Consider the following 16,391-nt stretch of genomic DNA (forward strand, 5'->3'; position numbering starts at 1 on the left):
AACTTGTAAAAATGCATAAACGTTAAGAACAATATTGGGGCTGGGGAGGGGTGTGTGTGGGTCTGCGGTTTGTAGAGGGAGGGAGATGCAGTGTCAAAAGTGAAAAGCTCAGAAGAAAATTGAAGCCCCATAATGGAAGCATAATGGGCTTAGTGTCAGAGTCTTGCAGACGAGCCGGGGGGGAGACACGACTGCCGTCACCCTCTCTTACCTCAAGCCAGTATAACGGGGTTTAGGAAGCAACGAGGAGACAACGCTGGGCCCCAAACAGGCTTTAGACATACACCAACAGCCTAATGGCTGGATGCGGGTGGAATGCATAACAATGAGATGGTCACTGGTTGTCTCTTTGTGGGATTGTAGCGCACCATGTCTCAGACTCAGGTTGAATACTCAAAAGGTTTCCTCTCAACTCATGTAGGACTCCTTCCTTCTCAAAATGCATCAGAGGAGATGCAGAAAATTTCATTGAGGAAGTTTCTGGGGCTAGATTTTTTCAAAAGTGATGATACTTTGGGAAAAATATTCCTAGGCCTCTTCTCCTATGTGATTTGTGAAGGAGGCAAGGACGGGACATGGATGCAGATATGGAGATGATGTGGAAAGATTTTAATTCACTTCAGGTAAAGCACAGCTTGCTTGCATTTCAATTCACTGCAGGCACTGTACGAAAGCTGTCAAGAAAAAAAATTGAATTTGAATTGATGCTACTGCCGTTGACTACCAATGCCAGGTAGTCCATCTACTGCTAACTGTCATAGATCTGTGACTGACTGAGAGAAACCTACTGGGCATTTTTGAGACGGTTATCTAACGCCTTATGTCAAGGCGGATTTTGAATCAGTAAAGCGGGAGGGGAGTTGAGGCGGGTGGAGCAAGTCAGCAAGTTAGAATGACAGAGAGTAAAGGATTATGCTATGTCCCTATTGTTTTGTTCAGAATGTGCATTAGCTTCTTTATGAAGCTGTAGTTAAGAGCCAGGATCCAGATTTAGTGTATTCTCATCTGGTGGAGGGTGTGTGTGTGTGTGTGTGTGTGTGTGTGTGAGCCGAGGCAGAGAGAATGTGCTGATCAGAGGGGCTTTAGAAGAAGTAAAGCAGATTTGGACCCAGTCCATGTGTTGGTTATTTGGAGAACATCCAGATCCATCTTAAGTGACATAATAGAGGAGAGGCAGGTTATGGAGGCCAGTGTTGTATGTGGTTGTGTGTGCAGCATGGACTATTTCAGGTTTGTGAATATGGGCTAATGTGATGGCCAGTCCAGTAGGGTGTGGGTATAAGGTGTGAACTAAAACAGTGGAGAGCTGTGTGCAGGACAGAAAACTGTTTCATTCACTGACCACAGTGGCTGATAGATTCCAAAATGCACCAGCTTCTTTCACAATTTCACCCACAAAATATGATTTTTAAAATGGATAAGGACCTCTAGATGATGGCTGGCAACTTGACAAAGTAACTGGTAACTGGTTCACAGCCAAAATTTACCAGTAGTAGTAGTAGTAGTAGTACTGCAGCAGTATATACACTAGCAGTGTGTGTGTGTGTTACTACTATAAACGATAAGGTTTGATAAAGCATATCACACTCCAAACTCATCTGATGGCTACTGACAAATACTTAATAGAGAAAACAAAGTCAGGGAATACATTTGTTGAAGATTTTAATAGTGATAAATGACAAATGATCAAAGCATTCCTTAGAATGTAACACAACTGAACGATGAAGAAACCGTAGTAATTGAAACCGTAGTAATTGAAACCGTCAGAGAGGGCTGACCCAGACTAAAGGGACTGGGTGGTTGCCAGATCTGGGCAGAAAAAGTCAATGTATATATGTATAAAAATACTTGAGGTGCGTTTCATTTTCTTGCGCCTTATAATCTGGAAGGGTTTACACCTATTGTTTACACTTACTGTTCCACAGTTTTAAATGAGCCAAGCCAGCTAAATCAAACGCACTTCAAGCATTTAGAAACAAAATCAAATAAAACACTTTTGCAATCGTGGTCTACTAGCTGCTGGGGTTGAAGAGAGTCTCTTAAGGGCTAAGGGTGGCAGAGTGGGAAGGCTCGGGATTTGGGCTGAGTAGGGATGAGACTAGGGCAGGGACTGGGACTGGGACTGGGACTGGGGGTCGAATCTAGCCTTTGGGAGCAGTGTACTGGTGCAGGAGAGAGGAGATGGCGGTGGATTCGGTGACCTCCTCAGGGAGAGAGCCCTCCAAGTCTTTGATGGACGGGTCGGCTCCGGCCTTCAGCAGGAGCTCCACGATGTCGGCAAACTCACACGCCGATGCTACAGGAGGGAGGGAGAGAAATAAGGGGAGGGATTGAGAGGAGTGGAACAAAATGAAGAAAGAGAAAGAAACAATTAGAGGGAAAACAGCAAACATACCAACATATTGCCTTTCAGTGAGGCACTTATCCCCCATTTTGCACCAATGGAGGTGCAACCAGAAGAGAACTGTGGTTGTACTGAGAACTCCCAGGTGTGAATATGTGTAACTGTAGGAATGTGAAGCAGGTTGCATGTGTTGAGCAAAACCCTTACAAATAAATAAAATAAAATAAAAAAAGATATCCTCAAATTTCATCAGTGGGAAAATGATGGATCAGTGCAGCGCAGTTCACATTGCTATGATAATGTGTACCAAGTGTGAGGAAATCTGCCTCATTAGTTTATTATAAGTACCATAGTTTAATACAGTATGTACAGTCCAGCAGTTAATGAAAAGCCCATCTGCAGGCCCAGCAGTGACACTGGCCTGGACCTGTGGTTCCCTCAAACACTTCATTTCTGCCCAATTGGCAATTTGTGCCCCACTAAAAGGGTCTTCTCTCTCCGTCGGTATACGGGGGGGGGCTTGCACTTTCTTAACCCAGTTAGCGGGTCTTCGCATTGCTGATGCACCTCTAGCCCCTCTGGCACCTCCCCCCGCCCCCCATCGCCTCCCTCTCTCTCATTCTGAGTGCTCTTCTCTGTCGGTGTCAATCGCTCACTCCTTTTACAGAGCAGCCTCTGTGCTCCGCCATGATCGCTGATGTCAGCAGCCGCGCTGATTGACAGTCAGGCCTTTTAACCTCCAGCCCAGGGGTGGCTGGCTGGGGGAGTGTGTGTGTGTGTGTGTGTGTGTGTGTGTATGAGATATGATGATACATCTGAAAGTGTGTGTGTGTACATCTGTGTGTGCATACATATACTGTATCTATGAATATAATGTATACATAAGTATGCATGTAAGTGTGGAAAACCCCCAGAACCGGTAATCTTTCAACCAAATCAAAGTAATAAAAGCCATGGCTTATTCTCCCAGCCACCCTCGCTCTCCTCCTCTTCCTCCTCTAAACAGTGTTTTATTTAGCCAGCGGTGTGTATGCGCGTGGCGGGTGTAAAAAGTGCCTGGCCCTCAGGGGAGCCGTAGAGGAGGAGAACAATTTATGGTGAGCAGTAAACCCTCAATTAATCACTTGCCAGCCACTGTGGCCCTGTGCAAAGAGAGGTGGGAATGAATTTTCATTCTCTGCTATTTGTCTCCTGGAGTTCATCGCTTATGTTTATTAGTCATCTTTTTATGCCCCATCCTCGGGGCTTCCACTGGTGAGTGTGTGTGTGTGTGTGTGTGTGCATGTTGTGTGTGTGTTTATATGTGTGTGATGTGTGTTGTGTGTATTGTTTGTGCATGTGTGTGATGTGTGTGTGTGTATACATATCCAGTGGGCAATGCAACATGCCCACTCCAACGCTACCAAGCTGGGGGACAGATGGTGTAACCACACACACACACACACACACACACACACACACACACACACACACACACACACACACACACACACACACACACACACACACACACACACACACACACACACACGTTCAGAGGACAGGGGAACCGCCCCTCAGGGACGTGTGTGTTGGGGCATGAGGGGGTCAGGGGAGTCTAAGGAGCACTGTTGATTTCCTCTGGGAGGCCTGGTGATTATTACACACACACATACACACACACATACACACACACACACGCACACACACATACACACACACAGAAAGAAAACATACAGGCATTCACATATGTACAAGCACACATACACATCAATGGATGGATATACACACACACATACACACACACACACACACACACACACACACAATGGAAACAGAGAGGAATGAGAGAGAGACTCTGATGGATGAAATGCGCCTGAAATAGCAACTGTAGAAAGGTGAGATGAGAAGGAAAGGGGAGAGAGTGGGAGGAAGAGGAGGGGAAGATGACGAATTTGAGAAAAATGTGGGCAAAGAGCGAGTGTTTACAGAAAACAAGCTATATAAAGTGAGGGCGCACACAGACAACATAATAATGTCAGTGTACAATACCTTTGACGAGTTTTGTTCCAAAATGAGATCTCCGCCATTTGAAAAATAGACACCTACGCTCATAAAATGTTTGATAGCAGAAAATGAAAATAAATTATGGTGCTTTTTTCAAAGTGGGTATACGGCATTTTGGAATAGAACTCATCATGCAGAGAGTAATGTGAGAGGCCTCCTTACCATAATGTAGTGCTGTCTGTCCTTCATCATCCTGTAAAAGGCAGAAAAACAAGTCTTTACTTCAAGAGCCCTGCAGCCAGGGAAGAGTAAAACACTCCTAAATGATGTATAATGTACACTATCCAGAGTGTGCAAAAGATTAATGTCAGAAATACAAAAAGAATATATTGCCGGTGTTTGGTGCAACAAAAGCTGCAAATTAGTTTGTTGAAAAGTCCCAAGTGTCAACGGCAAAACTTTCAGCTGTTAGAATACCAATTAACTCTTACTTCTTGGTTGCAGACAAAGGGCGCCATGCTTTCATCGTACCAAAGGGGGGATTATGGAAAAAGATTAGATATTGATCTGAGAAACATGTGACCCGCGATTAAACCTTTCAACTTGCAGGTGACTTCCAGCTCTGATCGACCTGATCGAATGAGCTATTGGACCTCAACATGGTGCTGTTGAACCAGCAGCAGTGCTCCGTCTCTGCCCCCATCCCCGCCCCCTCCAGACCGGTACCAGCCCCGGCCCAAGGCTCTCCATCCTGGCTAACACGGAGGGTCAGCTGGCCCAGGCACATCTGACTGTTCAAAGAGGCTGGGAGAGGGTGAGAGGTTGAGCGGGCCGAGGCCAGAGCCAAATCCGGGTGGGGGGTCTTGGAGCATGTTAAATGAATTAACCATGGAGGCTCTGTGACCCTGACACACAATGGCTCAGGGACAAAGGAGAGAAGACTCACAGTCAGGGGCTGACGGTGACTATGGTGGCCTCCTGCATGCGTGTGTGTGTGTGTGTGTGTGTGTGTGTGTGTGTGTGTGTGAGTATCTTTTGAAGAGTAAAAATGATACTTGAGGCCAAAGGGTCACTGGTAGAGGTATAATTCTTATTCTTAAGTATTGTGGGTGGGGATGGGGATGGAGATGTGTGTGTGCGTGTGTGTGTGTGTGTGTGTGTGTGCGCGCGTATAATAAGACGCAATATATGACAGGCATCATCAACAGAAGATTCAGTTCTTAATCACTGCTCCAGCCTGCCTTTGCACCTCATAATGATGATAAATGGTCAGATTGTTGCCTCCAGTATCAGAACAAGAGCAGTCGTTGAGCCAAGTACAATGGTCTCAAACGCTCACAGACAGATTAAAACCTAGCCAGCTAGTGACATTTCCTTCTATGCCGTAAAATGTCACTGCAGTAGAAATACTTCCAAATTACTAAAATTGTTATGGCGAAATTATTCATTAGTCTTTGCACCTTTGCCCTTCTAATAACAGATCCACCTTCCTCCTTTGGTTCCTTTCCATGTCCTTCTCTCTTCTTCTATTTCCTTCCAATCCCTCCTCTCTTCGTCCTTTTCTGTATCTTCCCTTTCTCCTTCCAAATCACTCCTCCCTCCACTCTTTCCTTACATTACCTTGTCCACCTTTCCCCCCTCTCTTTTCCATTCACTCCTCCCCTCCCTCTTCTCTCTCTCCTTTCATTCATTCATTCCTCCCTCTCTTTTCCATTCAGTTGCCTCCTCCATCTTCCTCCCTTTCCTTCCAATCCCTCCTTTCCTCTCCTTCCTCTTCTCTTTCCTCCCAATCCCTCCTCTCTTCCCTCTCTCTGGTGTAGAGTGATCCTATTGTTGTGTTTCTCTCTCTCTCTCTCCCTCTCTCTCTCTCTCTGAGGGGCAGCACTTCAGGGACCTGCTGATTGGATTAGAGCCTTCTATTCCCTCTGGGTGGATCACAGAACACAGATGCAAATCACCACCCATGGAGAAGCGCGCCATAGTTAGCCCAAGACAACAATGCTGTCTGTCTGCCAGTCAAATCACAACCTATGATGAGTAACACTGTAGTATACACATTGTATCTGTCTTTCACAATGTTGTCGTTTTTTTTAGAGAAGACTGGGCAGAATTATACTGACAGAAATGTAGATAAAATTAAAAATGAACAGGTTTATTGTTTATTTGGTACATAGTGACTCGCCATCTGGTCATTTTCTGTAAGAATACACTCTAAATTGAGATGAAACCATGGATCTGATTTTTTCTCTTGGTAATGAATAGGTATACTTTATGTATTGTAATAAAGCCCTTATTTCAGACTAAGACCACAAATGGCCATATGTAAAGTATAACCTGTAGAGGAAATACACAACTAATTTCCTGATTCTCTTTAATGTAAAACACACATGCCCACATACGCACACACACACACACACACACACACACACACTGTATGACTACAATGGGACAGTGACAGATGTTTACAGCCGGGGCCAAGTGAAAGACCTTGATGCACATAAATACATACAGTTATAATTAAAGTGTAAGGGGTTTAAGCCCTAATCTGCAGCCAGCGCTAATCTGCAGTTAGTCCTCGGACCCGAAAACACACACATACTTACATACATGCACACGTACACACACAAACTCTCGCACATGGACCCACACACACATGCACACACACAAGAATGAGACAGATAATACAAAAGCTTGCACATTCAACGCATACTGACTCTAGTGCACTGAGACTAAAGAAACATGGGCTTTAAAAGCAGACTGCTGCATGTTGAGTGTGTGTGTGTGTGTGTGTGTGTGTGCATGCTTCTTGCATGTTCATGTGAGGGGTCAGCGGCCTGTCCTTTCAGCGTTCCCTAATGCTCCTGGATCCCGGACGGGGGCTTGATGGAATCACAGGAAATTGGATTGTCTTCCATTTGCTTTGGAAGCAGCAGAGAGAGAGACTTCCCCCCCCCAGTACCTGCAGTTAGCTACTGTAGCATTTTCCCCCTCTGGTGTGTCCCTGTTCCCATCCCATTACGGAGGCATGTCGGACCAAACCTCTGCTTTTACGTGTCATCCAAAGTTTCCCCTTGCGCTGCAGAAATGCCGGGCTGGATGTCAGCATAGGGCTCAATAAAGCAGCCGCCCCGCACAATAGCTGGAGGAGCGATCCAGCAGCGCGTAGCGCACTAATGGAGTGGGCCAATATGCTTAGGAGCAGCACGGATAGGGATTGATGTATTTGTACAATTGCAGTTTTGCTGAATTTGAGTCACACTAATCTATCATTTCTACCATACAAACGATGTGAAGCAAGATGGATGAAAGAGAAAGAGAGCGAGTCAGGGATATAAAGAGATATGGTACGGTTTTATTTCTTTAGCTTTATGCCTAGACAGACCAAAATAGTAGCAATTGGTCCAAATTTCTCTCTCACTGTCTGTTTGAGGGAAAAAGAAAGACAGAGACCAAGTGATTGTGTGTAGGTGCATGCGCGCACATATAGACACTTGTGTCTATCAATAAGTCCACCTCTGTTTGTGTATGTGTTTGCAGCGGTGAAGCCCCTGGAGGCTTTTTCAATCTGATTATCCTAAAAGATGAGAGTGCAGGAACGACTAGACGGAAGGGAGAGTGAGACAGAGGCCGACAGACGACGAATAAAAACAGCGTCTGCAGCTCTGCTTGTCTGCATAAGCAACACACAAAAGGGACAGTCACAGATGTTGCGTTCATTTCTGGAAAGTGGTTCGACTCGCTGTTCCCTCCGTCACTTTTCCTTCACAGATCTCTGACAACTGGACGAGCCTCCCAAGGTTCAACCATGCTGTTTATACTCACATACGGTGTTAGATCTGTTAGGTGGGTGCGTCAGAGGGGAAAACTTAACTCAGTCAGGGATACAAATAGGACACAGAGGTCCCTTGAGTCCATCTCCATCTAAAACTAGGTTTCAGTCAGTCTATGTTTCTGTCTGTCTGTTTGTCCGTGTTCGAGCCAGACAAGAGATTGCGGGTAGAGGTTAAAGCTCTGTCAAATCCACCACCATCTGTAGAGCCTGCCGCAGCATATGAGACTGAAGAGAGAGAAGGCTACAGTGTGTGTGTGTGTGTGGTGCCATGCCAGACTGCCCCCACGGACACTAAAAGCTTTCATGTTTTCATACCACGCCAATCCACCCCAACCGCCAACGGCCCTGGGCATATGGTAGGTGTTCTGAAAGCCATTGTGGGATTTTCCTCCCTTAACACCATTTTCCCCATCATTGCTAAATCCAGTCCTTTCTCTTTCTCAAAAAACAAACAAACATGTGGGCCACTGTGTTCAGACCTGTCGGTGTGCCATACTTGCATCAAATGTCTATTAATGGGATCTCTCTCGACAGTGAGAACATTTTTAAGTAGTATTTATTCTAAGATGGACAAAACATTCAATGTCTGTCACAGACACAAAACGTTTTGTTCGTCTACTACTACTTAAAGGTGGCACGTGTAGCCTTTAACATCACTAGATAATTACCACATTAATTTTGAGACATTAGTGTAATTACTGCAACCAAACGAGACCATCGCCAAGAAGACTGGCAGCCTCTACTGGCCTCTACACTGCATTTTACATTGTGTGAGAGTTTCTTGCTATGGCAGATGGCAGAACAAGTGCAAAGCTGATGGAAAAATCACTTCCAACATGTTTTTTTCTCTTCAGTAAGGCAGAACAGAAAACCTTTGACTGAAGAAGTAAAGATTCTCTTTGAAACTGGAAGCAACTAGGTTTAAGGGAAATGTGGCCTTAGTTTTGAGTTGAGTTTGAGTTGTGAGATCGAGCCTACCAATCATCTCGCCCATGGTCTCATGTGAAATTATACCAAGGTATCGCAATTAATATGATGAAACACATTGATGTATAAAAATGCTACACGTAACTCATTTAAAAGTATCCCTGCCGTTGGTGCTGTGTGACCCCATTCTTCTTGATAGTAAAAAAAACATACTATTGTTTTAACTATACAACTAACTATACTATACTTCTTTCCCACCTTCATTTTCTCTTTCTGTACCTCTTCCTCTTTCTACCATCCTATTTCTTTACTTAGAAACCTTTCCATCTCTCAATAAACTTTCTTTTTGTCTCCTCATCACAGTCTTACAGTCAACTTACTTTCAGTCTGTTCTTCCCCTCTTCCTTTCCCCCCTCTTTCCCCACCTCCCCCTCACTGTCCCTGACAGCAACATTAAACAAGTGGGGAAAAATGGACAAGCAATTATGATTTATGATCAATGCATGCAGCGGCTGCTGACTTTTATAATGACAGTGGCTTGGGGGACAGGAGAGAGGGAGGGAGAGGGATAGAGAGAGGGAGGGAGGGGGGTGGAAGAGTGTGGTCTCCAGGGTGTGTGTTGGGAAGATGGGGCTGCTGAGGGGGAGAATCGATAAGCGACTGGGACCATTGGTATGCAGATCCTGGCAGATAGCATTATGATGAGCAGGTGCCATTAATCAGACAGCAGCACACAGATCAGAGCGAGATGGAGGAGAGGAAGACGCTCCTTCACCGCGTCCCGTCTGCAACCAGAGACGCTTCTGCAGTACCAAGACCACTGGACCAGACTGAATCTGGTTCAACTGCTCTGCTTTTACATGTAGAAACATTTAGATGCATAGATGGCTGAAAACTAACTGTAGATGCTGCATGTGTCTGCGCTTGCACACGCTTGCACCCTGCGATGTGTATGTGTGTTCTCTCTGTGTTCCCTACTTGTGTGTGTGTGTATGATTATCTGCATGGTTCTGTGTGTGTTTACCCTCAGATGTGCGAGTGTGTGTTGGGGAGGCCCCGGTGTTAAAAGGATCGGCAGACTGGGGCCAGCCCTAATTGAATCTGGGTCCCCTCTCTGAGCAGGGAGAGTTAACCTTGCCACTCAGCGTGTGTGAGCGCTGCCACCCACGGCCAAATTAGCCCGACTCCACACTCACCGCCCTCCACCCTCCCTGCAGAAAGTGTCCTTCAGGTGCCCGGGTGACCCCCCCCCCACTCCCCCTATCTACCACACACCTCTCCTGCCCACCTATATGCTACAGCACAGGTCACCCATCCCAAAACAACTCCTGCAGCTCTGGGACAAAGGGTAACAGGCTTTCTAAAGCTCAGACTGAACCTTATTGGAAAAAGCTCCTTCAGTATTTAAAAAGGTCGACCATACTTTCACCTGCAATAGTATGATTTTCCTCCCTTCCTCTCGCTCTCAATGCAGCGAGCAGTTTTCCCCTTTCCTCTCTCTCCCCTTGACACTTTCTCAATTTCTTTCCCCTTGCTGTTTTTCTCTCCCACTCCTTCTTGTTCTCTCACTCTCTATTTCTCTCCCACCCTTTTCTCTTCAAGCACATCTTCCCCTCCACCCTCCCCTTTTCCTCCACTGTCGCTTGCTTGTTCCCATGGGACACCTTAGCCTCCATTAAAGCCATCAGAGAAGAGGATAGGGTTGAGACTGAGAATTAACATCGCCCGAGCCCCCGTCTGTCCTCCTGCGGCTCATCGATGATGTTTAAAAAGAAATATATGAAATAAATAAATACATAAAAGAGTGTAATATGAAAATCAATGGCCAGGCAGCGGGGGCTGCGGCTGAGGCATTTGGAGTGAGGGACTCATAAAGCTGAGTACCGCGGGAGACTGATGGAAGGCAAAACACTTACTTTGTTTATTCTCTCTCTCCTCACCCCCCCCACTCCCCTCCCCTCGCTGTCTGTATCTAGCTCTCACTCTCTCACTCTCTTTTCCCCTCTCTGTCTGAAACGGTCGAGGACAGCTTTAATGCTCCTGACAATTTATGTGGACGGTTAAGAACGATGGAAATCAAATAGTTGAGTGTAGGCAAGGCACAGTGAGTGGCCAATAAGAAAGAAACAACAGCTGATGATGGCTAAGAGGACTGTTACCTGCTGGAATGGCTCTTTAGACTGTACTATTACTGTCAAGTCGCTGGCTCTTTTCTGAGTGCTCGTATTATAGATTCATAACTGTATCTAGGTCCGATAGGCCCTTTTAACACAGCACAGCAACAGCTTTCATTTCATCAAGTCAAGCTAATGTGCATCACGTACTAAATATGAATCCTATAAGCCCAGCTTACAGTCAAGCATATAAAATGTCAAGTGTTGCACATAGTGGGTAAGTTGCCTTTTGTGTGTGTGTGTGTGTGTGTGTGTGTGTGTGTGTGTGTGTGTGTGTGTGAGATGTGCGTAAAAACAGATTTTTATCCTTTATCCTTTACCAAGATGTCTTATGATTCCTGTTGGCTTGTAAATGCTAAACTTTTAAAAAACCTGTCTAACGGATTTGTCTCTATTTAAAAAAAAAAAAAAAAATGGACAGTACAAAATGCCAAAAGAAATATGTCCCTCCTCTACACACACACTAACAAATGCAGACATAGTAAAAACATGACCCACACACTAGCATGCAGGGAAGCAGAGACGCACAGACACACACACACTTGGAAATGCAGGAGAGCCATAAATTACAGTCCTGTCATTGGACGTATTATAACGAGGAAGCCGGGGCTGGTTTTCTTAAATATCTGTATTAATGTGTGCACTGAGCTGTGGGAGTGTCTCAGAGTCCAGTATTAATATGTGGCAGGGAGCCGAGAGTGTGTGAAGCCATTCGCTGCAGCGGTGCCACCCGGCCTGCATCCATGTCCAGCCACATGGGAGCTCTGCTACTCTCATGCTGCAAGCTGTGGACACACACAACGGCACAAGCATACACACATTCATCGTACACACACACCATGTACTAGCATGCATGCACTTCCTTGTTTTTTCCTCTTCTAACCTCCATCTCTTATCTATCTTTTCGCTCCATCTCCCCCATACTATTTTGTTGCCTTTGTGTTGTTTCTATTCTCTTCCTTACTTTCCCACCTTGCCGCCTTCTCCTTCTTAAAGACCCTATACATTCTGGGAGAGAGGTTACACAATTACATGCACACACACACACACACACACACACACACATACACAATTATGACGAATCTCGCTGGATATTTGTTATGACTGGGCTGACTGAGCCATTAGTTATAGGAGGCAGTGCTGGGAAAGGGGAGGGATACAAACGTGTAATAATGCCTCCGCCATAGAATTTCAATCAGGCACTGTGGTGTGTGTGTGTGTGTGCGTGCATGTGTGTGTATGTGTGTGTGTTTACCACTTTAATCACACTCGTAGTTGACACCACGGTAGAGGACACAGATGAGAGGCTTCAGTGTGCTTTGTGTGCTACTCTAGCAGGCCCAGCTCAACTTGAAAAAGGCAAAACACAATAAAGCTGCATAATATCCAGAAAAACAACACTGTGAAATGTTTTGCTGAATATTGTGACTGTAACATGAAATAATGCAATATATGTAATGTAATAAATGCAGATACAGCTTTTTCTTAAAAAATGCATGAGGAGAGAATGAGATGCTAATGCTTTGGATTTGTTCAGTTTGATTAAAATGAAACATTTTCTCTGACATGAAACTTGATTTGTAGGCTGGGGAATTGGCACAGCTCAAGAATACCTTATTTAGGAAGCGGCCTGAAACAGTTTTTCCTCCATGGCTTTTGCCATTTGGTAACTGCGGTGGTCCATATTTATATAGAAGTCTGACTTTTTATGTTTTTTAGATTAATTTGCCTAACACGCAGTACATCTGCAGTATGGCTGGCATCATAACAACATTGGACGATGAAACCAATGACCAAGATACAACATACCAAAAAGATAAAAAAAAAAAAAAAAAAACACACTACCAGTGAATAACTTACATTTGTCATTTAAAGGGGTATCTTACCATACCAGATATTTTCCTCAAAATCTGCACCAATACTTCATACTTACTACACTTCATTTTTAAATGGTGGCCTACAAATCATACTTCTAACACATATATAAGCTGCAACCCATGGTGACCCTGACAATATTTTTTTTTGTGTCCGGCAGCATACTTTTTAAGAAATAATTTTGGTTGAGTAAAAAAACAGGCTTACAGTGAAGGTAACTGCAGATACTGGAGCAGCTAATGTGAGAAGTGGACAGTTCATTAACTCATATGACAGTATGCAAGTGGGAAACTTTCAATTAAGGTAAAAAACCCCTTTAAATGACAGATGTTGTATGTTCTTCGCTAGCTCTCACTAACAATAAACATACAGACAGCACTAAAGCACTGAGTCCAGGTCTCCCTGACCTCCCACCTCACATCACATCAATATCAAATCAATGAGTTTATACCCTGAGAGGGAGACGCATGCCACTACAAATCAACCCTGCAGTCATGTGTGTGCCGCTCTCTCTCTCTCTCTCTCACACACACACACACACACACACACACACACACACACACACACACACACACACACACACACACACACACACACACAGTTGATACCAGTTGAGAACTGAAAGTTGAAGTGAAATTCTTTATCCAGTATATAGTATAAATTTACATTTCAGAAAAAGTAATGGTCTTGGATAATGCTAATTTCATACGACATGCAAGTCTGTGTCTTTCCTCAACCTACCCATTCTTGCTCACCCAAACCCTCACTCACTCATACACACACACATACACACATACAAGCGAGTTCCCTGGTCCACATGCAGACTTGTTGTGTGCTCTCTAGCCACCAGTCGTAGGCCGCCCAGTCAGATATTTATTACTATTGATCTAGCTGGTCCTGGCTGGAGACTTTTGTTCTGCCGGCTCGAGGCTCTGACCTCAATTAAGTTATGAATTTCTATCTGATAGACTGGGAGCGCTTGGGGCCCGCCGCGGCCGCGCTACCACGCTGGATTAATTAGAATTAGCGGTGCTGCGAGTCGCCCTCCCCGCCTCATGGATCATGTTGTTTTAATACAAAGTAGAGGAGGAGGAGGCAGGGAGGGATGGAGGGGGAGGGAAGAGAGATGGGGAGAAGATGTAAGAGAGGGAGAGAGAGAGAGAGAGTGAGAGGGGAGAGAAAGACAAACGGAAAGGCAAAAATACAAGGATAAGTCGAGTACAAGTCTGAGAAAGGAACATGTGCACAAAGCCTGTGCCGCCTCTTCCTCCAGCGACCTTTCCCTTTTCTTACCTTAAACCTTAACAATGTTTCTTTCCGCTCATTGTGTTTGTGCTGTGTTAACCTGCGCCTCACCTGTCCTTGCTCTTTGTCAGTCTAATCCCAACTCCCCTGCCGGCCTCCATTATTTACCCACTCAGTAATCACACTCTAAGTCTGACATTGTGCGAGTCTGCTCAGGGCCATTCCTGACCTTCGTTGTAATAGGAAACCCCAGAGCCGCAGACATTGCACCTCTGAACGTAAAGCCCTGCCATTCAGCTCCAATTGTCATGAATGGGCATGTCCTTTCTATAAATGAATATTTCTATGGCAACCCTTGGTTTGGGAATAATTACCTAAAGGAAGGACAGGAGGAGGGTTAGGGATTTCCACCTGAAAAACAAAAGTTGTGTGTGTGGGACGAGGCTTAGCTGTTGGTGTGGGATTACTGCGTCTGGACAGAGGGTGACCACAGGGAGAGTGGACACACACAAACACACACACCTAGAGCCAGGTGAGGACACACACCTCAACTTTTGAGAGACCCGTTATCATCTACAGTACACCCTCTTTTTATCCACATATCTTCTCCATACATCTAAATATCTCCAAATTCCTCCAAACTGATTTTTTTTTTCCATTCTCAATGATCCATCTTCAATTCTCTAAATTTCTAATGTGGGATCACTTTTCTCTCCTGATATGATGGAATGTCCTGGGAGTGTATTTAAACCTAAACTTAACCTAATGCCTCATTAATGTGCTTAAATACATTCTAGCACACAGAAAATAAGTCCAGTGGCTAAGCCTTAATTTACATCATTACATTAAGTGAGGCCATCACTCCCACAGTTCCCACACTACAAAGCGCTGCTTCTGCTGTATGCCCCACTTTCTCTGGGCGTATTAGCTAAGGGAGTAGTGATATGCTGGGTGTGGGGGGACGGGGGGTGGGTGTGGGGGTCTGATCTACTGTTGGCAGGTGGCAGAGCTGTGATCTGTGTATTCAAACACACAGCTACCTATTGTAGTGCCTCCCTCCCTTGATCCAGGATTAACTATCAAACGAGCCCTAATGCAGGTTACCAGGGTTTGGGAACAATTCACTAAAACAATCAGTTGATTAATTTCAAACGATTTTCCTCCTTCGCCGAGCAAATAATAATACTTTGTTGTTGGTTTTTTTTGTACCTCCTAAGTCCTCCTCCCCTTTTTAATCAACAAATTAAGCATAAATCATGTTTGATCTTTATTTACTGGTTGCTCGGCAGTTGGTAGAGGTCAAGAGAGATTACTGGGCCCTGCAATAGCCGGCAAACAACCCAAACATTCCTCTCATGAACAAACACAACCTCAAAGCCCACGCTCTTCTTTTCCTGTCAAAGGGGCTGTTGGCAAAATGAACAGAAGCATAAAATGATCCATCAAAATTTTATTTGTCTCGTTGTACGTAAAAAAAAAAAAAGTCCCCTCCCTCACTGACTTAACCCTACAACTCCAAAAAAGCAAAAGGACGTTCCAGTAGGTTCTAATGAGCAATGTATCGTTCTGTAAGCTTTACATAGTGAGATAATTTGGCAGTGGGACAGTGTGGTATGATTTAGCTCGCTATATTTCCCCTCAGCCACCTCCATGCCACCTCATAAATCTGCTTCCAGTAAGTCTGCACAGGTCCAGTTGCCCTAATATTCAGATTTACCTACAGCCAGCGGGTTTGACATCTCACACACCTGAGAGACAGGCAGGCAGGTGAAGAAATCCTGATGGACTGACATGAATTCAGGTTGTACCTGTGCTAAGATTGGCTAAAAAACATCCAACCTTTTAAATATCATTTTAATTTTTCCTCTATGTCGCTTATAGACATTTGCTTGAAAATGTCAAGGACATTTTTCAAGTAGGAAAGGATTTCAAATAATTAAAATCTTGATTTCTTGACAAGTGCTATCCTCTCTTACAATACTGAAGGGGAGAAGGAACATGGGATCAT

The 16,391-nt window shown here is 44.7% G+C and overlaps 1 protein-coding gene across 1 annotated transcript in view; it reads right to left on the reverse strand.

Annotated features, from left to right (window-relative positions):
* Window positions 1-1,658: 1,658 nt before the first annotated feature.
* The window catches only part of acbd6 (acyl-CoA binding domain containing 6), a 27,134-nt gene continuing 12,401 nt past the window's right edge, over window positions 1,659-16,391 (reverse strand). The window contains exons 7-8 of the mRNA XM_071516972.1: window positions 4,553-4,583; window positions 1,659-2,296 (exon numbers count right to left, since the gene is read on the reverse strand). Of these exons, the coding sequence (XP_071373073.1) occupies window positions 2,142-2,296; window positions 4,553-4,583 (186 nt within the window). The 3' untranslated portion in view covers window positions 1,659-2,141. The remainder of the gene's footprint in view (window positions 2,297-4,552; window positions 4,584-16,391) is intronic.

Source organism: Centroberyx affinis, unplaced genomic scaffold (assembly GCF_046629955.1).
Source record: "Centroberyx affinis isolate AG114_WGS23_722 - 3 ecotype Tasmania unplaced genomic scaffold, CSIRO-AGI_Caff_v1 ptg000440l_1, whole genome shotgun sequence".
Lineage (NCBI taxonomy): Eukaryota > Metazoa > Chordata > Actinopteri > Beryciformes > Berycidae > Centroberyx > Centroberyx affinis.